The 23,247-nt window shown below is 53.5% G+C and overlaps 2 protein-coding genes across 15 annotated transcripts; both read left to right on the top strand.

Annotated features, from left to right (window-relative positions):
* Window positions 1–3,114: 3,114 nt before the first annotated feature.
* On the top strand, window positions 3,115–13,422 carry POLM (DNA polymerase mu). Of its 14 annotated transcripts, none has more exons than XM_055347710.2 (11): window positions 3,117–3,425; window positions 4,767–4,950; window positions 5,724–5,822; window positions 5,927–6,112; window positions 6,872–6,943; window positions 9,039–9,159; window positions 11,139–11,271; window positions 11,436–11,538; window positions 11,644–11,886; window positions 11,961–12,044; window positions 12,239–13,422. In XM_055347710.2, exons 1-11 carry the CDS (start codon window positions 3,238–3,240, stop codon window positions 12,605–12,607), a joined length of 1,782 nt encoding a protein of 593 aa, XP_055203685.1. In that variant the 5' UTR covers window positions 3,117–3,237; the 3' UTR covers window positions 12,608–13,422. The 14 variants fall into 14 exon arrangements, with proteins under 14 accessions (XP_055203682.1, XP_055203687.1, XP_055203685.1 ...); XM_055347715.2 differs by having other exon boundaries at window positions 3,119–3,425; window positions 12,292–13,422; XM_055347711.2 differs by having other exon boundaries at window positions 3,120–3,425; window positions 5,942–6,112.
* A 118-nt stretch (window positions 13,423–13,540) lies between these two features.
* On the top strand, window positions 13,541–22,994 carry PGAM2 (phosphoglycerate mutase 2). Its single transcript, XM_055347733.2, has 3 exons — window positions 13,541–20,549; window positions 20,653–20,833; window positions 22,791–22,994. The coding sequence occupies exons 1-3, from the start codon at window positions 20,136–20,138 to the stop codon at window positions 22,955–22,957; spliced, it is 762 nt and encodes a 253-aa protein (XP_055203708.1). The 5' UTR covers window positions 13,541–20,135; the 3' UTR covers window positions 22,958–22,994.
* The last annotated feature ends 253 nt before the right edge of the window (window positions 22,995–23,247 follow it).

Raw genomic sequence — 23,247 nt, 5'->3', positions numbered from 1 at the left:
CTGTTGCAGCAGAGAAAGTTTCGTAATTGCAGGGCCAGACAAGCAAGGAGGATGAAAGATAATTCTCAGAACTACCTCCCCCAGAATTCAGAGGCTAGTGTTTTTAAGGGTGCTTCAGCAAGCAGGGGACTAGGGAACTGAGACAACTGATTGGCAGTGGATGAAATCACAGAGGTGTCAAAACTATCTTCAAGCAGCTGAGTCAGTTTCTTGGTGTGGGTCACAGGTCCAGGTAGTGTCTCTTGGTCTGCTAAAATTCTAAATCTAGAAAATATCTCAAAGTTCTTTAGGTTTCATAATAGTGATTTTTTTTTTTTTTTTTTGAGACGGAGTCTTGCTCTGTCTCCCAGGCTGGAGTGCAGTGGCGTGATCTCAGCTCACTGCAAACTCCACCTCCCGGGTTCAAGCAATTCTCCTGCCTCAGCCTCCTGAGTAGCTGGGATTACAGGCATGTGTCACCACTCCCAGCTAATTTTTTTGTATTTTTAGGGAGATAGAGTTTCACCATGTTGGCCAGGCTAGTCTCGAACTCCTGACCTCCAGTGATCCACCCGCCTTGGCCTCCGAAAGTGCTGGAATTACAGGTGTGAGCCACTGTGCCCGGCCTCTATATGAGCAGCTGGAGAAGTTAGAAATCTTGAGATTTCCGGCTATGTGACTCCAGGGCAGTAAGCATTATAGAAAAGCAAGCTAAGTGAGAAGCGGCAGGTCGCTGTTTATGCCCATTCTTTAGCAAAGTTCAGGCCCCACCACAATTCTAACCTTGTCTTATGAATGTGGTTTCAATCTCCAAACAAGGAGGGGGTCAGTTTTTCTTGCCTTTAACTATGAACTAAATTCCTCTCATAGTTATGTTGGCCTCTGCACTACAAGAAGAAGAAGAAAAAAAAGAAATAAGAAAACCAATTTAGTCTGTGAGGTTAGATGCAAGAGGGAGTCAGTCATGTTAGATTTCTCTCATGACTTACAATTCTGCAAAGGCGGTTTCACCTCCACGGCAGGCCACCTCTCCCTGGGTATAGGGCACATCTTCGTCCTGCAGAGCAGGCAAGTCCCTCTCTCTCCCCACCTCCTCACCCCTTCTTGCCCCCACTGGCCAATCTTCATGACTCCTTCAGCCCCATGTTGTCCTAGCAGACACTTTGCAGCAACCACTCAGAGAGCCTGGCTGATTTCTAAGCTAGGCAGTTTCTTCCAGTGTCATTTGGATGAGATTCCTTGCACAAACATTTTTGCACAGTTGCCCAGTGTTTTAAGTATTCAGGTCTCATAGACTTAAAAACTGCCTCTGCCTTCCCAGGAGAGAACAAGGGCTCCAAGGGGAGCCCAGGGGCTCTGGCCAGACAGAGGACATTAAAAGGAACGGAAATGGTTTTAGACAGCTAGAGGGATCTGCTCAGGGGATATTTGGGCAGAGCCTCCTCCTTGAGAAGGGTAGGAGCCAGATCCACAGACGAAGACCCTTAGAGCCTGCCCATCCCTGCTGGCACAAGGGGAGGATGCGGAGAGAGGGACCATATGCAGGCCTCCTGGCTTCTGTATGTGGGTCCTGAGGCCCAGGAAGCTCTACAGCCCTGAAGAGGTAGATGAATTAGGAGGCTGGGAGATGGTGTAGGAGGTCAAGAGGATGCCTGGGCTGAGCCATCTCCCCCACTCCCCTCAGCCCTGTGCTCTGAGTGCAGAGATGGGGAAGAGCCAGCCCACTAAAGATGTCAGAGAGGGGCCAAAGAAAAAGGATAGGTGCTCAAAGAGTCTGGGGCTCAAGACTGAGGACGATGGGGCAGTGATGAGGAGAGGCATGAGGAAGGGGGTTGCATCTGATCTGGCGTGTCCCATCGGTTAGGCTGAGCAGTGCCACACTACCGTAACAGAGGTTACAAATGGAGTATATCTAAATAAGATAGACAGAAGACTTGATATTATCAAGACATCAGATTTCCCCAGCTTGATCTATAGATTCAATGCAATCCCAATCTTGGGAAAGGAATTGCTGGATCAATGTGTATTATTTTGTTTTCATTTTGTTGGATGTGGTTGCCACATTGGCTTCCACAGTCCTTCCTATGGATTGCCAATTCCCTCGCACCTTCAACATGTGTGGTCAATTTTTTTGAATGTTTGATAAACCCACAACTGAAGATATTCTCATTTAGGTATTCTGTAACGACTGGACAGGTTGGGCACTCTGGTCATAAATTTATTGACCAGGATTTCTTCTAAGAATCATCTACGTGAGTTTCTTTGCTAATTTTTCTATTAAATTATTGTCTTTTTATCTATGGACAATTTGATAAGATTATCATGAGATAATCTTAATTCCAAAATATCTCACACTTTATCCCAGTTTATCTTCTGACTTTAATTTTTAATCAGATTTAAAATTTGTCTGTAGTCCAGTTTATCATTCTTTTCCTTTAGTGTTTCCAAGTTTATTGTGATATTTAGATCATAAAAACATTCACCGACTTTTTTCCAGTACGTTGTTGGTTTCCTTTTTAGGTGGAAATGTTTGACCCATCTGGAATTTATTTTGGTGTTAAGGAATGAGGAAGGGCACCAACTTCTATTTTTCCAAATGGCCCGCCAGTTGTCCTAATGCCATTCGACTGAAAAATCTTCCCGTGTGTTTGAAGCGACCGCCCCACCAGCGCATTGGAAACCCGCGTGTCGGTCCTGCGCCCGCCGGCTTCCGTGTGACAGTCCCGAGCGCAGAGGGATCGGGCAGAGCCCGCACGCGTCCACCCCGAGCCGCCGGCTCAACCCTAGACCCAGCCCCGGCGCCAAGGACACAGCCCACCCCGCTCCGCCCGGGCCTAGGTCCCAGTTCACCCTCCCTAGCCGAGGACGCCCCCTTGACCCCGCCTCCTCCACCCCCTCCAACACCCTCCCCGCCCCGCTCCAGCCCAGCCTCTCCTCCCGGAGGCCAATGGGGCCGAACAGCGCTTTCCGAGACGTTAATTTAAATAAAAGGCGGGTCCTCTGCTGTTATTTGCATGGAGGCGGGTCTTCCGGAGCGGCCGGGACACCCAATCCTGTAGGAGCCCGGACCCTCCCCAGCGCTCCGACTGGCCCAAGTAGCGAGCCCCACAGAGAGGCCTCATTTGCATAGGGCGGGGCCACGTCCTCTTCCAGCCGGCGGCCGCCCGCCCGCTTCCGTCAGCCTCACTGCGGCTTCCTTCCGTCTCGCTCGGAGTTTCCCTCTGCGTTCGCTCCGCGCTACTGGAGGCTGTCGTCCCAATGCTCCCCAAACGGCGGCGAGCGCGGGTCGGGTCCCCTAGCGGCGATGCCGCTTCCTCCACGCCGCCCTCGACTTGCTTCCCGGGAGTCGCCATCTACCTGGTCGAGCCTCGCATGGGTCGCAGCCGCCGGGCCTTCCTCACACGCCTGGCGCGCTCCAAAGGCTTCCGCGTCCTTGACGCCTGCAGGTGCGGGGCGGCGCGGCGCGGCGAGGGCTTCCATGGCACTTCTGGTTTTGGATTCTAGGTTTGCAGTGGCACTTCGTGGTCTTGTGACCTTTCCCTGAGCCTCCATCTCCTCTTCTGTAAAGGGTGCTATTAATTAGGGCGAGGCGTGTTTTAAAGGATCACTGCGAGAATCAAAACCAGAGGTCAGGGGTAATTAATAAGCAGTAGGCCGGGCGCGGTGGCTCACGCCTGTAATCCCAGCACTTTGGGAGGCCGAGGCGGGCAGATCACGAGGTCAGGAGATCGAGACCATCCTGGCTAACACGGTGAAACCCCGTCTCTACTAAAAATACAAAAAATTAGCCGGACGTGGTGGCGGGCACCTGTAGTCCCAGCTACTCGGGAGGCTGAGGCAGGAGAATGGCATGAACCTGGGAGGCGGAGCTTGCAGTGAGCCGAGATCGCGCCACTGCACTCCAGCCTGGGCGACAGAGTGAGACTCTGTCTCAAAAAAAAAAAAAAAAAAAAAAGGCAGTCGTATTTGCTAACAGCCCTTCTGCCTGGGCTGTGTCCCACCTGTGAGCGAGACTGACTTCTCAAGAGGCCCGGAGCCCGCAGGCTCCTCTGTCCTCAGGCCTGAGTAAATAACACGACTGAGAAGCTCTTGTAGGAAGGGAACCAAGAGAAGAAAAAATGGCGGCTACAGAGACAACACCCAGAGTAAGGGAGCTGAGGGTGCCCCCTAGTTTGGAGGTTAAGAGAGCAAACGAACCTGGGGCTAGTATTCCCCCACAGTTGTGTTTGATTTTTTAACATTATCAGGGATCAGTAGTGCGCCAGACCCACTCAGGAGAGGATGATAGCAGCTTAAAGTGTACAAGGCACTATCTTTGTACAACAACCCCACAGGGTGGATATGTTATCTCTGCTTTACAGAAGAGGAAATCAAAGTATAGACACGTGGCTTGCCCAAGAGCCAAACAAGTATGTGGCAGGCAGAGCTGGGGTTCAGACCCAAACAGGCTCCTCCATCTCTGCTGAAACCCTTGCTCTTAGATGAAGACCACCTGGTCCTGACCCTAAGGAATTCCTTTCTTTGAGGTGAAGAGGGAGGGAGAGAGCACAAGACTGGGCTGTGCTTGTGAACATAGCCAGGGCAGAGAACTACAGTTCTGAGGGCTGAGTGGTGGAGGTGTTCATCTACCAGGAGGAGGGGCTGGGAAGGCTTTCTGGAGGAGGTGACCTTTGCAGGATGAATGGTCACTTACCATGCAGAAGGGACGGCAAGAATGAAGGCTTGGAGCCAACCAGGACGGGCTCTGGGCCTCACCCTCCTCCTTCTCTCCCAACTCCCTCCACCAGCTCCGAAGCGACACATGTTGTGATGGAAGAGACCTCAGCAGAGGAGGCCGTCAGCTGGCAGGAGCGCAGGATGGCAGCTGCTCCCCCGGGTTGCACCCCCCCAGCTCTGCTGGACATAAGCTGGTTAACAGAGAGCCTGGGAGCTGGGCAGCCTGTACCTGTGGAGTGCCGGCACCGCCTGGAGGTGAGCTGGGTGGAAGACTAGAGTGGGGGCTACAGTGAAAGCCCCAGTGTAGGCCATTGCTCAGCTGGGACAGGTGACATGGCAGCAATGCCTCAATGTCCTTCAGAGGAGGTGGGCAGTGAAGACTCTACCCAGATCACCAGGGGCCCCCTATAAGCCAGTAGAGGAACCACAGCAGGGGCTGAGGGGGCCAGGCCATCTCAGCTTCTGTTCTCACCACTGATGCAAATTCTGGGGTCCGCTTATTTTTACCTTCTTCAGGCCTTTCTTCCTCACCAAGTAGATGACACAGCAACTCCGAGCGGGATGACCCATGGGTTAGCAGGAGCCTGTCCTCAGGATGCTATAAGGCTCCTGGCCTCTGACAGGTGTGGGCTTGGGGCCAGGTTGCCTGCGTTCAAATCCTGGCCCAGCCTGTGAGCCATGATTGTGGGGCAAGCCCCTAGCCTCCAAGGCCTCAGCATCCCCAGCCTGCTTGGTTGTGAGGATTGGGGTGATGGAGTACATGCGTCATGTGCAGCAGCAGGAGAAGTGCCCACAGGGCTGGCAGATGTGATTGCTGCTACCCTGGCATGAGGAGCCCCATGCACAGCCTGTTCTGCAGGGCGGTGCCTCCCTCAGCCCCATGCCGGTGGTGTTTTGTTGCCCACCTCTGTCCCATGATCTCCAGAGGGCCCGAGTTGGACACCCCAGGAGAAACAAAGCCTGGGTACGGCCTGGCTCTCCTGCCAGCCCTGCAGCCTCACAGTGACCTGTTTATTGCCCATCCCCAGGTGGCTGGGCCAAGGAAGGGGCCTCTGAGCCCAGCATGGATGCCTGCCTATGCCTGCCAGCGCCCCACGCCCCTCACGCACCACAACACTGGCCTCTCGGTAAGCCGCTTCTATGAGCCTTGGCCAGCCCTGGGGGTTGGGGACAAGGGTACAGATGGGTGGTAGCTGGGGGATTGGAGCTGCCCACCCTGCCTCTTACCTAGGGCCCCTCCCTGCAGGAGGCTCTGGAGACACTGGCCGAGGCAGCAGGCTTTGAAGGCAGTGAGGGCCGCCTCCTCACCTTCTGCAGAGCAGCCTCGGTGCTGAAGGCCCTTCCCAGCCCTGTCACAACCCTGAGCCAGCTGCAGGGGCTTCCCCACTTTGGAGAACACTCCTCTAGGGTTGTCCAGGTAGGTGCTTACCATCCTAGCAGGGTGAGTGAGTGGGTGGGGAGGCCTTGGGGCCTGGTGAGACAGCAGAGGGTGATGTGGGGGTGGGTGAGGACAGACAGTTGTGGGTGCTGACACTGCTCCAAGGCCTCAACAAGCCACCCTCTGCGCTCAGATTCCTCCTGTGCACACCAGCCATTTACTCCTGGGTGGCCTAGAGGACCCAGTGAATGGCGCTGTGAGGGGCCTGGCAGGGCTAGGGGTGACACTGTTGTCATTGTCATTAGTCCCAAACTGCCCTCCACAGTGGAATGAAAGAGAGCACCCTGAGTGTGAGCATCTCTTTTCAGTGCCCCAGTGTGTTTAGTTGTCCTTTAGTGCACTTTCATTGCGAGAATACACAGTGACAGAAGATGCTTTTAAATGAAGTAGTATTGAGTTCACATGTTCTGAAAAGCAATTGTTTATGTATCTTGGGACTTATTTGACTGAGAGATGATCCACGTTACCTGGCATCTCAGCTGTTGTAACTCCAGGCCCGAAGGAGCTTTGAGGCTGGAGCCCTGGTCTCCCAGCTGTGTGGCAGCAACTTTGGTCACCTCCCTGGGCACAGTCTCCATTTCCAGGTCCTACTGGACCCTGACCCCACAAAGTTGTCTCTGCAGGGTGTTGGAGGGGACTGCCTCAGTCCTTGGGCCCCCAGCCCTGACCCTAACTCCCCGCCCTTCTCTTTCTTCCCACGCCCTCAGGCTTAGAGTTCTGCTTTGTTCCCTCCCCCAGGAGCTGCTGGAGCATGGAGTGTGTGAGGAGGTGGAGAGAGTTCGGCGCTCAGAGAGGTACCAGACCATGAAGGTGCGCAGGGCAGGGCTCGGACCTACCCCAGGAATGTCCTGCCCTGGGAATGACAACACAGTCCACACCATGCACGGGGAGGCAAACAGGGGCAGCTGACCCAGCCCAGGGGTCAGAGAAGGTCTTGCCGAGGAAGTGGCAGCTAAGCTGATACCTGATATGCACAAGGCAGCCAAGTGGAGACAGGCAAGGAAGAAGCTTGTTTTGAGGACAGAATTTTCTAGATCACTCAGCACCATCTGGCTTTTGGGGGTTTTTGTTTTATTTTGTTTTTGAGACAGGGTCTCGCTCTGTCGCCCAGGCTGGAGTACAGTGGTGTGATCACAGCTCACGGCAGCCTTGACTTCCTGGGCTCAAACCATCCTCCCACCTCAGTCTCTGGAGTAGCTGGGACTACAGGCATGTGTCACCACACCAGGTTAATTTTTAAATCTTTCTCGTAAAGATGGGGTCTTGGTAATGTTGCCTAAGCTGGTCTCAAACCCTCAAATGATTCTCCTGCCTTGGCCCCCAAAATGCTGGGATTATAGGCATGAGCCACTTCGCTCTGCCTTGACTGTTTTTGATGGAATATTCTCAAGTAGATTACATGCTGTGGCATCTTAAACAGAGCACTGTGAACCAAATGTACCCTTGGGTGCTGCCACTGAGCATGCTGGGCTTGCCCTTGCCCGCCTTCTGCAGGACCTTATGTGTTATTTTCTCAGTGTTGTCAGCCTGCCTGTTTCCATGGCCACCTTCCCTCTGTTTCTGCTCACTCCTGGTCTGATAGGGAAATGCCGTCTGAGTTCTTTTGGATGCCTCGGGTGTGCCTGCTTTGACACCCTTCTGCCAACTGGCTTTGTGGCTAGGAGTGTCACAGCGGTGGCCACACGGATAACTGTCAGTGAAGTGTGGCTTCCTGGGTGGATGGGGCCTTGGGAGGTCACACAGAATGTTGTCAGGATTGACAGGGAGGGCTTCGAAGAGGAGAGACTTGAGCAGTGTGTGCAGGGCAAATGGGCTCAAATATGCAGGGAAGGGGGCAAGGGGCACTGGCAGGGACAGGGGACCAGATGAGTGGGGCCACCATGGTGAGTGTGGGAGTGAGGGGCCTGAAAATGAAGAAATCCCCTTGAAGTGGTATGAGGTTAGTGAGTACTTTCACTGTCAGCCTCAGCCCCAGCCCTGAAGGCATCTAGGCTGGCAGAAAATTACATTAGTAATGAGAAGTTTATTAACAATATAATTGGGTTAATCTCATCATTTTTAGTCAGGATTCTTTGGGTTGCAAGTGACAGTGACCCACCCCACACCGTTGGTTCACAAAATAAAGGAAAGGAGGGCCAGCAGAGCCCAGGATGGGGAGGGCTGTGGCCAGTCTGCAGGACAACTGGGCTCAGCGACCTGGGTATCACCAGGCCACTCCTCCTCCCCTCTGCCCCTCTGCACGGTGGCTTCGCCCTCTCTTGCGACGCACCAGCTTCCTCCATCGGTTGGAAATGTGGCTACAAAAGGTGCTCGGCTGCCACAGGCTACAGCTTCTGCCACTGTGTGGGCCTGCCCTCAGTCTCAGATCCAGAATTCCTAGGGAGGGACTCTAGTGGCTGACCTGAAGCAGGTGACTTGCTTGGGCTGGGGCCCACCCTCTGTGGGAAGATATGTGAGCACCCCAGCCAGCCCTGCCAACTCTGCTCCTAAATCCACCCTTTTGATTGTTAACTCCTCATTGTTTTTTGCTGTTGGCTAAGGAGGAGAAACACAGAAATTTGTTCCACCTTCTGTTAGGTGGGAGAGGCATGGTTTTTCCAGTGACTTAGGAGCTGATGTGTTAGGGTGACTGTTTTGATTATGTTGGAATCATAGGCTAGAGCTGTGTAAGTCCCTTTCATAGAGGAGAGGAGAGGGGTGTGCGTGGGTTTGTTCCCAGAGACGGCAGGCTGGGTAGTCAGGCTCCAGGTTTGAATCCTTGCCCTGTGGTCTACGGCAGGTTGCGAGTGGGGACGGCGCCTGCCTGGTGCATGGTGCTCCATGGGCCACACTGTGCCGGAGCCGATGATCATCCGAGTCTAGCCATGAGAGCTCTGCCCAACCGGGCTACACTCCTTCCCCACAGCTCTTCACCCAGATCTTCGGGGTTGGTGTGAAGACTGCTGACCGGTGGTACCGGGAAGGACTGCGAACCTTAGATGACCTCCGAGAGCAGCCCCAGAAACTAACCCAACAGCAGAAAGCGGGTGAGCCCTCCAGAGAGGCTGGGCCCTGGGCTTCCCTAAACTGCACCCTGGATCCCTCAGCATCAACTCCCTAGAGGGAAGGGAGCAGTCTGGTGCAGAGGGTTTGGTGGCAGCCTTGTGTGGTGGGCTTCCTGGGGTCTCCACCCAGTGCAGTCAGGATCTATCACAGCCCTTTCTCAGTGGACGATGCTGACACAGCAACTTCCATGATATGCCAGGGGCTTGTGTCCGCCTACTGGTTAGACTTTGACCAGTGACCAGGGACAGCCTGGGCCTTGGGCACACTGCCCAGTGTGGTGCTTGGTACATGGAGGCCTGCAGAGGTGGCACCGAGCAGCAGAAAGAACATCAGCTTTCGAGTTTGTTAGGCCTGGGTTTGAGTCTTATCTACCATTTGCCAGGTAGGTGACCATTGCCCAAGAAATAACCTCTCTGAGTCTGTTACATTTTCTGTAAAATGGAGAAGGAAGGCTGGGCATGGTGACTCACACCTGTAATCCCAGCACTTTGGGAGGTCAAGGTGGGTAGATCGCTTGAGCTCAGCAGTTCGAGACCAGTCTGGGCAACAGGGTGAAACCCTGTCTCTACGAGAAATACAAGAGTTAGCCAGGCGTGATGGTGGATGCCCGTAGTACCAGCTACTCATGAGGCCGAGGTACAAGGATCGCTTGAGCCCGGGAGGTCAAGCCTTGAGGCCAAGGTGGAAGTTGCAATGAGCTGAGATTGAGCCACTGCACTCCAGCCTGAGTGACAGAGCAAGACCCTATCTCAAAAAAAAAAAAAAAAAAAAAGGTGGGAAGGAATGAATTCGTAGGCTCCCCTGTGAGAGCCGGCAAGTGGCAGGTGTTGAGCAGATACTCTGTTCTCTCTGCATGGCCTGCCTGGCTACTCTGGCCACACCATCTGGGACCTCCCTTGGGTTGAGGGCTCTGCTGAAGCAATCCCCACAGCCCAGCAGGCACTGCCAGCTCCACTGCCTCTTCGCACATCTTCCCCTGGGCCACTGCCCAGTTCAGCTGACAGGAAGTGAGACCCGCAGAGCTGGTTCCTCTTGATCGCCTCTCCCCACGACAAGAGTAGTCAGGAATGGTTAGCAGCGTTTACTGAGAGCTCACTGTGCCAGGTGCTGCTGTTCTTCACATTTAAACCTCTCCTTAGCTGGGTGCCATGACTCACATCTTTATGTAGTCCCAGCACTTTGAGAGGCCGAGGCGGGTGGATCACCTGAGGTTAGGAGTTCAAGACCAGCCTGGCCAACGTGGCAAAACCCTGTCTCTACTAAAAATAATAAATTAGCTGGGTGTGGTGGCAGACACCCGTAATCTCAGTTACTTGGGAGGCTGAGGCAGGAGAATCACTTGAACCTGGGAGGTGGAGGTTGCAGTAAGCTCAGATTGCGCCACTGCCCTCCAACCTGGACAACAAGAGCGAGACTCCATCTCAAATAAATAAATAAACCTCTCCTTAACTGCGTGTGGGAGGCTGATAGGTGAGGAAACAGAAGTAGGCCAGAGTGAGGTGTTCGTCGTGGCAAAGCCATCTTCCATCCTTTTACCACCTCTTGGTCCCACTTTATGCATAAGGAAAAACAGCCATCAAAAGAGATAGCCTGTGGCATGACTGTATCAACATCAGTATCCTTATATTTGGTTGCAAAATTATAGTTTTGCAAGGGGTTAACCTTTTGGGAGAGCTGGATAAAAGGCACATGGGATCTCCCTCTGTGCTATTTCTTTTAACTGCGAGTGAATCTACAACTGTCTCAAAATAAAAGTTTAAAATTTAAAGTGGGAGAGAAGATAGTGTCATGCTTAGATTGGGATCTCATTCTGCTCCTTGCCCTAGCCTCACCTTCCTCGGAGGCCTCTCCCGGTCCTGCAATGACGGGGCCCCAGGGTGATCACCTCATGCTGGTGAGGGATGGGGGCTCGGTGTGGTGGGCAGGCTGGGTGAGTCAGGAGGGCCGGTGCTGCCCCCAGGGCTCCAGCACCACCAGGACCTGAGCACCCCAGTCCTGCGGTCCGATGTAGATGCCCTGCAGCAGGTGGTGGAGGAAGCTGTGGGGCAGGCCCTGCCTGGGGCCACCGTCACGCTGACCGGCGGCTTCCGCAGGTAAGAAGGCCCGACGTGCCCCTCTGGCTTGGCTTCAGACCCCTCCCCAGTGAAGGGACCTGAGTCGGGGACCCTGAAGCGGGCCCACTCGTTGGAAGGGATGTGGCCTGGGGCTGGAGTGAGCAGGCCGTGTCCCTGAGTCAGAGTCAGACTGACCCCCTCAGGGGGAAGTTGCAGGGCCATGACGTGGACTTCCTCATCACCCACCCCAAGGAGGGTCAGGAGGCGGGGCTGCTGCCTAGAGTGATGCGCCGCCTGCAGGACCAGGTGAGGGCCTCCCTGCTCCCCAAGAGCCACCGCTGGCCAATGCCACCGCCTCCTGCTCTCTCCACACCACCGGGTGGTCTCAGCCACGCCCGCCTCTCCCCACAGGGCTTCATCCTGTACCACCAGCACCAGCACAGCTGTTGGGAGTCCCCTACCCGCCTGGCCCAACAGAGCCACATGGACGCTTTTGAGAGAAGTTTCTGCATTTTCCGCCTACCACAACCTCCAGGGGCTGCTGTGGGGGGATCCACGAGGCCCTGCCCATCCTGGAAGGCCATGAGAGTGGACTTGGTAGTTGCACCCGTCAGCCAGTTCCCTTTCGCCCTGCTCGGTTGGACTGGCTCCAAGGTAGGCAGTGTGCCGCTGGGCCGCCTGGGGGTGGGGCTGGGCCAGCCCTGCTGAGGACAATCCCTTCCCTACAGCTTTTCCAGCGGGAGCTGCGCCGCTTCAGCCGGAAGGAGAAGGGCCTGTGGCTGAACAGCCATGGGCTGTTTGACCCGGAGCAGGTACATTGTTGGGGACTGGGGACAGCAAACAGCACCCATAGTCCGCTCCCTGACCCACAATCTGAAATGGCCCCAGACCCCTCCAGCCTGAAACCCATAGGACCCGAATCTGGGTCTCCACACGCAGTTCCTGGCCCTCAAGAGCACACCCCACCTCAGCGCTGGGCTCTTCCCCACCCTCAGTCTTCCTGCAGGGAAGCAGCAGTGGCAAGACTCCTAGGTCACGGAAGTCCTGCTTCTGTTGCAGAAGACATTTTTCCAAGCGGCTTCAGAGGAAGACATCTTCAGACACCTGGGCCTCGAGTACCTTCCTCCAGAGCAGAGAAACGCCTGAGCCTGCCTGTGTCCCCCACTTCCACTCAGGAAATTGGGCTGCCCCCAACCTGGCCACTGAATGTCTCCAGGCAGATATGCTGCCCCCCGACCCCCACCTTCACCCCTCCCCACCAAGGCCTGGCTCTTCCGGAGGTCAATTGTGCCTGAAGGATCAGTTGAGCCCCTGCTGGTGTGCTGCAGGGTGTGATGAGGTGGGAGCCCTCAGTGCCAGCCTCATCACTGTGTGACCCTGGGTCTGCTCTTAGCCTCCCCATGGCTCACGTTCCTGCCCTGGATGGGATGTGAGTGGGGCCCACATCGTGGAGCTGTGGTGGGGCCTGCAGTCATGAATGGCAAGTGGTCCCTGATGTGCAGTGTCCCATTAGTTGCACTGCAGTTAACTGTGGCTCCTGCAGGGCACCCTGCCCAGAATGCCCAGAAGAGAACCATGCATACCTGCACTGCATTTGAGAGCCATGAGCTGGAGGCTGTGGTTCGTGCCAGCAAGGAGCCTACTGTCTGGTGTGCTGTAGGCATCTGGAGAGGGAGAGGGCCTGGGTAGGAGCTGGGAGGAAGATAATTTTCAACTATGGGGCTTAAGTACTGCAGCGCCCTGAGCCAGGCTCTGTGCTTCTGCCTTTAAGGCCTGTTCTCAGCACAATGTCTCAAAAATAGGTCATATCCTGCCACTCCCGTCGCAGAGCCCTTTAATGGTTCCAAACCCTAAGTCCACACATAGCCCCTGGCTCTGGCATCTCTCCAGCCCCACTGGCCCCGAGCTGCTTGACTCACCGGCTTCCTATTTGATGCACCCAGGCCCCCTTGTGGCCAACTCCCTCCCCTTCTCACTGAGGCAGAAGCACTGAGGTGGGCTGGACATGGGTGCCCTCCACGTCCCTCATATCCCCAGGCACACTCTGGCCTCAGGTTTTGCCCTGCCCGTGTCATCCACCTGGAGTGGGCCCTCCCCTTCTTCAGGCCTTGAATCAAAAGCCACTTTGTTAGGTGAGGATTTCCCAGACCACTCATCACATTAAAAAATATTTTGAAAACATGCAGTAAAGTTGACTCTTGGGGTGCAGTTTTTGCACACGTAGGGCACACCAGGTCCATCCCCAGAACACTTCCCATGCTGTCCTATTGTGGTCATGTGCTTCTCCACCCCCACCCACTTAGCGGTGCTACATCCCTATAGTTTTGCTTTCTCTAGAATGTCATGTAAATGGAACCAAACTATATTTAACCTTTGGACTGGCCTCTCCCCGCAGCCTAATGCCTTTGACGTTCCTGCAGGTTGCTGGGTATGTTGAGTTTGTACTTTGTTCCATGCCATGGGTGTTCTACAGTTTATCCATTCAGGTGTTGAATGTCTGGGTTGTGGCCGGATGCCATGGCTCATGCCTGTAATCCTAGCACTTTGGGAGGCTGAGACGGGTGGATCACTTGAGGCCAGGAGTTTGAGACCAGCCTGGCCACCATGGCGAAACCCCATCTCTACAAAAAATACAAAAATTTGCTGGGCATGTTGGCTCATACCTGTATTCCCAGCTACACGGGAGGCTGAGGCATAAGAATTGCTTGAACCTGGGATGCCAAGGTTGCAGTGAGCTGAGATTGTGCCACTGCACTCCAGCCTGGGCGACAGAGCAAAAGTCTGCCTAAAAAGAAAAAAAGTCTGGGTTGTTTCCAGGGTTTGGAGATTATGAATTGTACTGCTACAGACATGCATGTACAGGTTTTTGTGTAACACATGGGTCTTCATTTCTCTTGGGTAAATAGGCACAGGATTACTGGGTCATTTGGTAAGTATATGTTTATTTCATAAGAGCCAAGTTGTTGTCCCGAGTGCGTCTGTCATTTTGCAGTCCACCAGCGTTGTGAGCACCCCTGTAAGTTAAACACCACAGTAGGCAGTTGCTCTGTATCCCTGTCAGCACTTGATAGTTGCAGTATTTGTTAACTTTAGCTTTTCTAGTAGTAGGTACATAACAGTAGCTCACTGTGGTTTTATTTTCATTTCCCTAATGCCTGATAACGTTGAACATCTGTTCACTGGCTTCTGTGTCCTCACTGGTGAAGTGGCTGTTCAAGTGTCATTTTTAAAAATGGAATTGTTGGCCAGGCATGGTGACTCACACCTGTAATCCCAGCACTTTGGGATGCCAAGGTGGGTGGATCACCTGAGGTCAGGAGTTCGAGACCAGCCTGGCCAACATGGCAAAACCCAAAGTGCTAGGATTACAGGCATGAGCCACCATGCCCATCTGTTACTGTTGAATCTTGAGAGTTCTTTATGTGCCACTATGGTGACTGGTAAATATTTTTTCCCAGTGTGTAGACTATCTTTCTTCTTTTAGCGCTGTTTTTTTCATAGTAAATGTATTTAATTTTTGTGAAGTCCAGTTTATCAATTTATTCAGTTTACCAGTTTTTTTCTTATGTTTTTGGAGTCCTATCTCTGACCCCAAATCACAAAGATTTTCTTTGCTTTCTTTTATAGTTTGTTTCTTTCTTTTTCCCCAGAAACAGGGTCTTGCTCTGTCACCTAGACTGGAGTGCAGTAGTATGATCATAGCTCACTGCAGTCTCAAACTCCTGTGCTCAAGCAATCCTCCTGCCTCAGCCTCCCAAGTAGCTAGGACTACAGGCACAAGCCACCAAGCCCAGCTAATTTTTTTTTTTTTTTTTTTTTTTTTTTGAGACAGAGTCTCGCTCTGTCGCCCAGGCTGGAGTGCAGTGGCGCGATCTCGGCTCACTGCAAGCTCTGCCTCGCGGGTTCACACCATTCTCCTGCCTCAGCCTCCCGAGTAGCTGGGACTACAGGCACCCACCACCACGCCCGGCTAATTTTTTATATTTTTAGTAGAGACGGGGTTTCACCGTGTTAGCCAGGATGGTCTCAATCTCCTGACCTCGTGATCTGCCCACCTCGGCCTTCCAAAGTGCTGGGATTACAGGTGTGAGCCACAGTGCCCGGCCTTGAGTTAATTTTTATATAAGTGTAAAGTGGGGATTCATTGTTTTGCACGTGGAAATCCAGTTGTCCCAGCACCATTTGTTAAAGATACTATTCTTTACTCATTGAATTATTTTGGCACCCTTGTCAAAAATCAATTAACCATTGTGTGAAGGATTTTTCCCTGGACTCTCAATTTTTGCATATGTACTCATAAGAGGTTGGTCTGTAGTTTTCTTAGGTTGTTTGTCTGGGTTTGGTATCAGGGTAATACTGCCCTCAGAGAATGAGTTGTTACCTTTTACTTCAACCTACTTGAATCTTGTTATATTTAATGTGAGTTACTTAAAGACAGCATAGAATTAGGTTTTTATAATCCAAACTGATAATATGTCAAATTGGCGTGATGAGGCCATTTATGTTTAATGCAACTATTGAAATGTTTGGCTTTAGATCTACCATTATGTTGTTTTCTGTTTGTTCCCTGTTTTCCATTGCTGTTTCTTCTTTCCTTTTTTCCTTCCCTCCTATCTCTCCTTCTCCCTATACACACAGACACACACCCCCAACACACACACATAGTGGTTGTTCTAGGGGTTCTAATACACAGTTTTTTTTTTTTTTTTTTTTTTGGAGATGGAGTTTCGCTCTTGTCGCCCAGGTTGGAGTGCAATGGCACAATCTGGCTCACTGCAACCTCCGCCTCCCGATTTCAAACGATTCTCCTGCCTCAGCCTCCCGAGTAGCTGGGATTACAGGCATGCACCACCACACCTGGCTAATTTTGTATTTTTAATAGAGACAGGGTTTTGCCATGTTGGTCAGGCTAGTCCCGAACTCCTGACTTTAGGTGATCCACCCACCTTGGCCTCCCAAAATGCTGGGATTACAGGCATGAGCCACCCTGCCCGGCCAAATACACATACTCTTACAGTCAATTTAGATTAATGTTTTGCCATTTCAAGTAGCATGTAGAAACCTCACTACCTTCTAGGTCCCTTCACCCTTCTCCCCTCATGTTCTAGTTGTCTTACATCTGTATACACTGAAGCCTCCATCAGACAGTATCATGACTTAATTCAACCATCACATAACTCTTAAGAATAGTTTCATATTTATGTGGACTTTTGCCATTTATGATGTTCTTCCTGCATTCCCAAAGTTTTGAATTGCCCCCAGTAATCTCTTCTGTCTGAAGAACTTGGTTTAACATTTTTTTAAAGCAGATTCTTTGGTTATGAATTTCCTCAGCTTGCCTTCATTTGAGAATGTCTTTATTTCATTCTTTTATTCCAGTAAAATAGAAATTTTTACTGGATATAGAATTCTTGGGTGACAATTATTTCAAAACTAAAAATGTTCCACTTCTTTCTGGCCTCTATAGTTTCTGGTGAAGATCCAGTCTTATAAAGAATTGTTCACCTGAATGAAATGTATCATTTTTCTCTGGCTGATCTTATTTTTCTTGGTCTTTAGTTTTCAGAAGTTTCTTTATGATGTGTCTAAGCTTGGACTTTTGTTGTTAATTTATCCAGTTGTGTGGTTCACTGAGCTTCTTGGTTTGTAAGTTTATATCTTTTTCCAAACTATCATCAAATTTATGGACTCCATCCTTTGTCATTTCCATTCTGTTTAAGAATATTCACCAATACTTTCTGAAGGCTGGTTATAAATAGCTGCTTTGAAGTCTTTATCTGATCATTCCAGTAGTTGAATCATCTCAGGATGGGCATGTATTGATCATCTTCTTTTCTCCCATGTTGAGATTTTCCTGGTTTTCATACTCTGGGTTATTTTGGATAACCTGGATATTTTAAATATTATGTTGAGACTCTGGACCTTGTTTAAATCCTAAGCAGAATGTTGACTGTTTAAAGTGTTTGCACTACTAGTCATATTAGTCCTGTGTCTACACCGGTCAGTCTGGGACCTGCGATGTGCATCTAGGGTCAGCCCTGTGCGCAGCTTGGCAGCAAGCCGATGACTTCACATATCACTTTATTGGATCACTCACTTCATCTCTCCCTTCTCTGTACTCTCCCTGAAACACAACAGCTCCCTGCAACATCCCTACCAAGACCTCCAGCCACAAATCTAGGGCTCTTTCCCTACCCTGCTGCATACTCCCTGAAACTGCATCCAGGGCCCAGCGCAGGGGGGCAGAAAGGAGCTGCAGAAGGCGGTTGCCCCATGCTCTTGGGGCCATGGCTCCTCTAGACAGAGGGTAGCGTTACCCTCTCAGGTTTCAGGTGCGTACCCAGCTCACACTACCGTCACTGTGCCACCACTGCCACCTCCATGTTACTGCCCAGGAGCTGGGGTAGAGAAGAAAGGAAAAATTGGAGGGATTCCCCCAACTCACTGACCTCGAGGGGCTTCACATCCCACTCCTCTGATTCTTCCTGGAGCTCTTTCTGTTGGTGCACTTGAGGTTTCAAGCCGCCTGTGTGTCCAGGCTAGGCAATACTGGTTACCTCACCACTTCTCTGCGGAACTTTGAATCTGATCTCCTTTTCTTATCTGTCTACTGACAGCTGCTCCTGCATCTGTCCAGGATTGGTGGCTGTCAGTGGGAGAGACATGGGAAGATGCTCCCTCCACCTTCCTGGGACCACCTTGTTGACTCAGCAGCCTTCCTCGCCGCCCACCATGCCATGCCTTCCTGGATGGAGGCCCTGAGGGTGGCTTTTGGTTTTCCTACCCCTGTACCCCTCCAAGAAAGCTCTGGCACACTGCAGAGGCCAGCAACTACTTGTCAAATGAATCAAAGGAAAGTCAAGCTGGAGCCAAGGGTCAGAAGCAGGGGCTTGCTTCCCCGAAGTCCAGCCCTTCTCTGGGCTCCCCTTTCCTTTTTGACACCTCCTGCTTGGTTGGCAGTGAGGTCTCCCAGGTCTGGGGGATCCTTGCCACTGCTTCTGCACCCAGCCCTGGCTAAGCGGCCTTGTTCTCATCAAAGCTGCCGAGACCTGCAGGGTACTCAGCTTCTACTTCCACTCCTACACAGCTGCAAGTGACTTGAAAATATGACCATGCTTCAAAGTCTCCAGTGATTCCCACTGTGTTGGGACACAAAGCCCACCTCTCTGCCATGTGCCCCTGATGGTCGCTGCCCCAGCTTGTTTGCTTTCTGTAGGGCTTGGGTCTTTGCCAACCCCTCTACCTGAATTGCTCTCCCTGTAGGACTCATCATAGCTGAGGCCTTTGCACTCCGCTCTTTCCACTCACATGTCACCTCAGGGCTGTCCCTGGCCTCTCCTTTCCCATCTCTCCCAGTACATTATGGTCCTTCCTTCCTAGCATCTGGTGCTATCTACGGTAGGCATGTTTAGCTGCTGGTACGATCCCTCCTCCACTGAAATATGGGCTTCATGTCTGGCCCCTGTGGGACTGCCAGAGCCTGGTCCTCAGTCATGTTTAGTTGGGCTAGTGAATCAACTCTTTTGGTCAAAGGGACAAAAGCAGATGAGGAGATGTGGCTTCAATCAGGATCAGTGTGGAACAGTGAGACCTGCGCATGGCACTGCTAGGAGGGATGGGTTCCACCTGCCAGCCTTGGGGGTCCTGGCAGCCGACAGGACTTTGCCCACTGGGACTTGTCTGCCAACCTTTGGGTACAGAGCCTTAGCTTCACAGGCCCCAAGCCAGGAGCCCCTCCCCAGGTAGGCCAGCAGGGATGGAGGGAGGCCTGTCGAGGGTTTCTTGCACACTCAGATCCAAGTCTCAGAGTGGTGGTCCCTCTGCTGGCCTCTCACCTACCCGCTCCTGTTATCAGAAGTGTCGCAGGTGACAGTGTGGTCACTGGGGTGGGAGGAAGTGGGAGGCCCTGGATGGGGCCCATGCCCAAGGGTCTGGCCATGGCCCCTTCATTAGGGCCTCAATTGTGACTTTATTGCTCATAGTCTCTTCCCTGCCCTGGTGGCTCTCATCCCCCAAACCTGAATGCAGAAGTCTTGGTCCTGGACTCAACTCCATGCCACCCTTCAGCCTACGTTGTGGGTTCCTGCTAAGCTGAGCATTTACCTAACAATCAAGACTTCTAACAATCCTCAGTCCTGCCCCCAAACCCCCTTGGATTTCTCTTTTTCAAGGTGGTTTCAGCTAGGAGAGTGAGCGTGGCTTGGGTGAGGGCAGATAGGGTGGGAGCATGGGGCATGTATGGATGAGACCTTGACAAAGGGACCCCGGAGGAAAGACGGGGGCCCTTTCCCCCTTTGTCCTGGAAACCCGGCTGAGCCCCAGCCGTTGCCCATTCTGCTGCTGCTGCCTGGTACCTTCCACAAGGCCAGACTCCTCTCCGCAAAGCTATGGTCTGCACCAGCTCCTCTGGCTCTCCTCCTCTGCCTGCTGAGGGCCCCCTCCTAGCCTGGCTGCCAATCACAGGAGAAGGGGGTTGGGATTTTGTTTGTGCCTCTGTCTGAGCAGAGAATGGCTGATGAGGCCACTGAGCCTTGCCCTGGAGAGCCCCTCTGTCCCTGCTATCCCCATCTCCCCTGGCCCAGACTTCTGCCCTTCACGCCCATCCCTGACCAGCAGCCCCACTCAGTCTGGGCTCTGGGTGCCAGCTGGTTATAGACATGCCACCTGAACCCAGGCCAGGAGCTGGTGGATGCGTGGGGCTATTTTAAGCACAGCTTCTTGGCCTGCACACTCCCCTGGCCCCCAGCCCCCAGCAGCTCAGCTACTGGTCACCTGCCACCGCCTGGAATGCTGATTGGCAGTTGGCTGGGGTGGGTGGGGGCTGGGAAGGCACCATTATAAAGCTGGGAGTGTTGGGAAGCAGCCGTCCCCGTCCAGAGTCCTCTGTGGTCCCTGCTGCCACCATGGCCACTCACCGCCTCGTGATGGTCCGGCACGGCGAGAGCACATGGAACCAGGAGAACCGTTTCTGTGGCTGGTTCGATGCAGAGCTGAGTGAAAAGGGGACCGAGGAGGCCAAGCGGGGAGCCAAGGCCATCAAGGATGCCAAGATGGAGTTTGACATCTGCTACACGTCAGTGCTGAAGCGGGCCATCCGCACCCTCTGGGCCATCCTGGACGGCACGGACCAGATGTGGCTGCCCGTGGTGCGCACTTGGCGCCTCAATGAGCGGCATTACGGGGGCCTCACAGGCCTCAACAAGGCAGAAACGGCTGCCAAGCACGGGGAGGAGCAGGTGAAGATCTGGAGGCGCTCCTTCGACATCCCGCCGCCCCCGATGGACGAGAAGCACCCCTACTACAACTCCATTAGCAAGGTGGGCTGCCTTCGCTGGGAAGGCCTCTGGGAAGCTGCAGAGTGGGGAGTCGGGTGGGGGCCCACTGGCTTGGGAGGGAAAGCAGCGTGCCTGTGTCCCCCAGGAGCGTCGGTACGCAGGCCTGAAGCCCGGGGAACTCCCCACCTGCGAGAGCCTCAAGGACACCATTGCCCGGGCCCTGCCCTTCTGGAACGAGGAGATTGTTCCCCAGATCAAGGCCGGCAAGCGAGTGCTCATTGCAGCCCACGGGAACAGCCTGCGGGGCATTGTCAAGCACCTGGAAGGTGAGGCCGCCTTCAGGAGCCTGGGCAGGGTGGGTGGGCAGCAGCCCCAGCTGGCTTCTCATCTCAGCAAAGTCTCTCGCCCATGGACCAGGCTGCTTTCTAGGCGTGGGGCTCCACATCATTCACTGAAAAAGGAGGGCTGAGAAGCCATTTTTTAGTTTTGTGAAATTTTCCCCATTTCCGTGTAACTGGGACACACTCCACAGGGGCTGACCGCACTCGAAGCTCGCTGTGTCCTGAGGCGGGGCAGGCTCCAAAGGTGGCATCTGCCCAGGGACACCCGCTAGGAAACGGAAGGGCTAGGCTTAGAGCATCTGGCTCCAAATCCCAACTTACTGTGGGGCCCTGGACAAGCCACCTCCATCTCTGGGCCTCTCCCTTTTCCGGGGTGGTGGGGAGCTCCCCCTGGTACTGAATTCCTCTTGATGTAGGCTTGGACCCCTCGCAGGGCCCTCCCCCATCAGGTCCTCAGAATCCCTGCATGAGCTTCACCACCTATCTCCCTCTGGAGCCCCTCTCTGGGCAAAGGAAAGACCAATCAAAAGAGGGGTGCAGGACTATGGAGTGGCCAGACTCTGGGCTTGTAGCTGGGCTCCCACTGAAGAGCAAGGGCTGACCAATGGGCCCGGGATGCATGGGCGCAGCAAGGCCTCGCCCAGAGTGAGTGGCACCTCCACTCCGCCTCCCACCTTAGTATTCTGACACCAGGGCAGTCTAAATTAGCATCTGAATGACCTTAAAGCTTGTTGAGTCCTGGAAAGGCTAGAAGGGTGTGCCCCAGACCTCCAGCTCCTAGGGCCGATGGGCGGTTGGCCAGAGCACCCAGACTGGCAGGCCCTGGAGACCCAGCCAGCCCCAAGCCTGCCCGCTCCAAACACGGACACCTGGCACCTGGCACTGGGGCCAGGCAGAGGGAAGGACCACCTGCCTCCTCTCCCTTCCGGAGACGAGGCAGAGGGAAGGACCACCTGCCTCCTCTCCCTTCCGGAGACTTCATGCAGCCCCATGACCCTCCCACAGCCTGGTTTGGGGAAAGGGGACGCACTTTTGGTGGTGAATATGAGGGATTTCACTCTGACTCCCCAGAGAACATTTTCTTAAACCCTCCTGCACGGAGCAGGGGTGGAGTGGCGCGAATATCAAAGGTCGAGCTGCTATTCCCAGCTCAGGGGCTGCAGGAGGCAGGCAGGGTCAGGTTTCGACCAGGCTCGGCCTCCCTGTCCCTCCTCCAGCTCCATTCCGCACTTGCTCCTCTGTTCAGGATGTCTAGAATTTAGAGCACTTTAGAAACCAAAGGGCGCCGGGCACGGTGGCTCACTCCTGTAATCCCAGCACTTTGGGAGGCTGAGGCAGGCGGATCACCTGAGGTCAGGAGTTTGAGACCAGCCTGACCAACATGGTGAAACCTGTCTCTACTAAAAATACAAAATTAGCTGGGTGTGGTGGCGCTCACCTGTAATCCCAACTACTTGGGAGGCTGAGGCAGGAGAATCACTTCAACCCAGGAGATGGAGGTTGCAGTGAGCCAAGATCGTGCTATTGTCCAGCCTGGGCAAGAGGAGTAAAACTCCATCTCAAAAAAAAAAAAAGAAAAGAAAAAGAAAAAGAAAAGAAAAAAAGAAACCAAAGGGTGAGTGTCCCTTTCTGACCCTCAACTTCAGTCTGGCTGGAGTCACACTGGGCTGAGGGAACTATGGACAGCACCACCACAGATCACAGCCACTTGGGTGGGGCTGAAGTCCCCATTTTTTTCACCACTGGGCTATTTCTGTAGGCTGCTTAGTCTAACTCAGTTACTCCTTGACCTTTGGCAACATTTCTGTGGCCTCGTTCTCAGGGCTGGGAAGGAATTGGTGCCAGGGGAACTGGCTCTGTGGCCCATAAAGGTCACATAGTATCTGCGGTGTAAACAGGCTGGGGACAGAGGGGCTAAGGACACCTATTCCTTCCGGCATAGGGATGTCAGACCAGGCGATCATGGAGCTGAACCTGCCCACGGGGATCCCCATTGTGTATGAGCTGAACAAGGAGCTGAAGCCCACCAAGCCCATGCAGTTCCTGGGTGATGAGGAAACGGTGCGGAAGGCCATGGAGGCTGTGGCTGCCCAGGGCAAGGCCAAGTGAGGGGTGGGCTTGGGCAATAAAGGCACCTCCCCCCACAGCCTGGAGTCCAGCGCAGCCGTGCATGCCAGGCTCACCCCACCATCAGCTGTGGGGACTCCAGAACCAGGGGTGCAGCCACCCACCCTCCCCCACTCCATACGTGTGTTACCAGGGGCAGGAGCCTAGTACCCACACCTAGTCATCAGGACACTGAGCCAGGGCTGCAACCACTCCATGAGTTTGCAGTCAGGACAAGCCTGTGGTGACCCTGAAGCTTCAGAGCCACTTAGTAACCATGCTACAGAATTGGC

This window comes from Gorilla gorilla, chromosome 6 (genome assembly GCF_029281585.2).
Source record: "Gorilla gorilla gorilla isolate KB3781 chromosome 6, NHGRI_mGorGor1-v2.1_pri, whole genome shotgun sequence".
Lineage (NCBI taxonomy): Eukaryota > Metazoa > Chordata > Mammalia > Primates > Hominidae > Gorilla > Gorilla gorilla.
The sequence above is the reverse complement of the archived record's forward strand: the minus strand, read 5'-3'. Positions and strand labels throughout refer to the sequence as shown.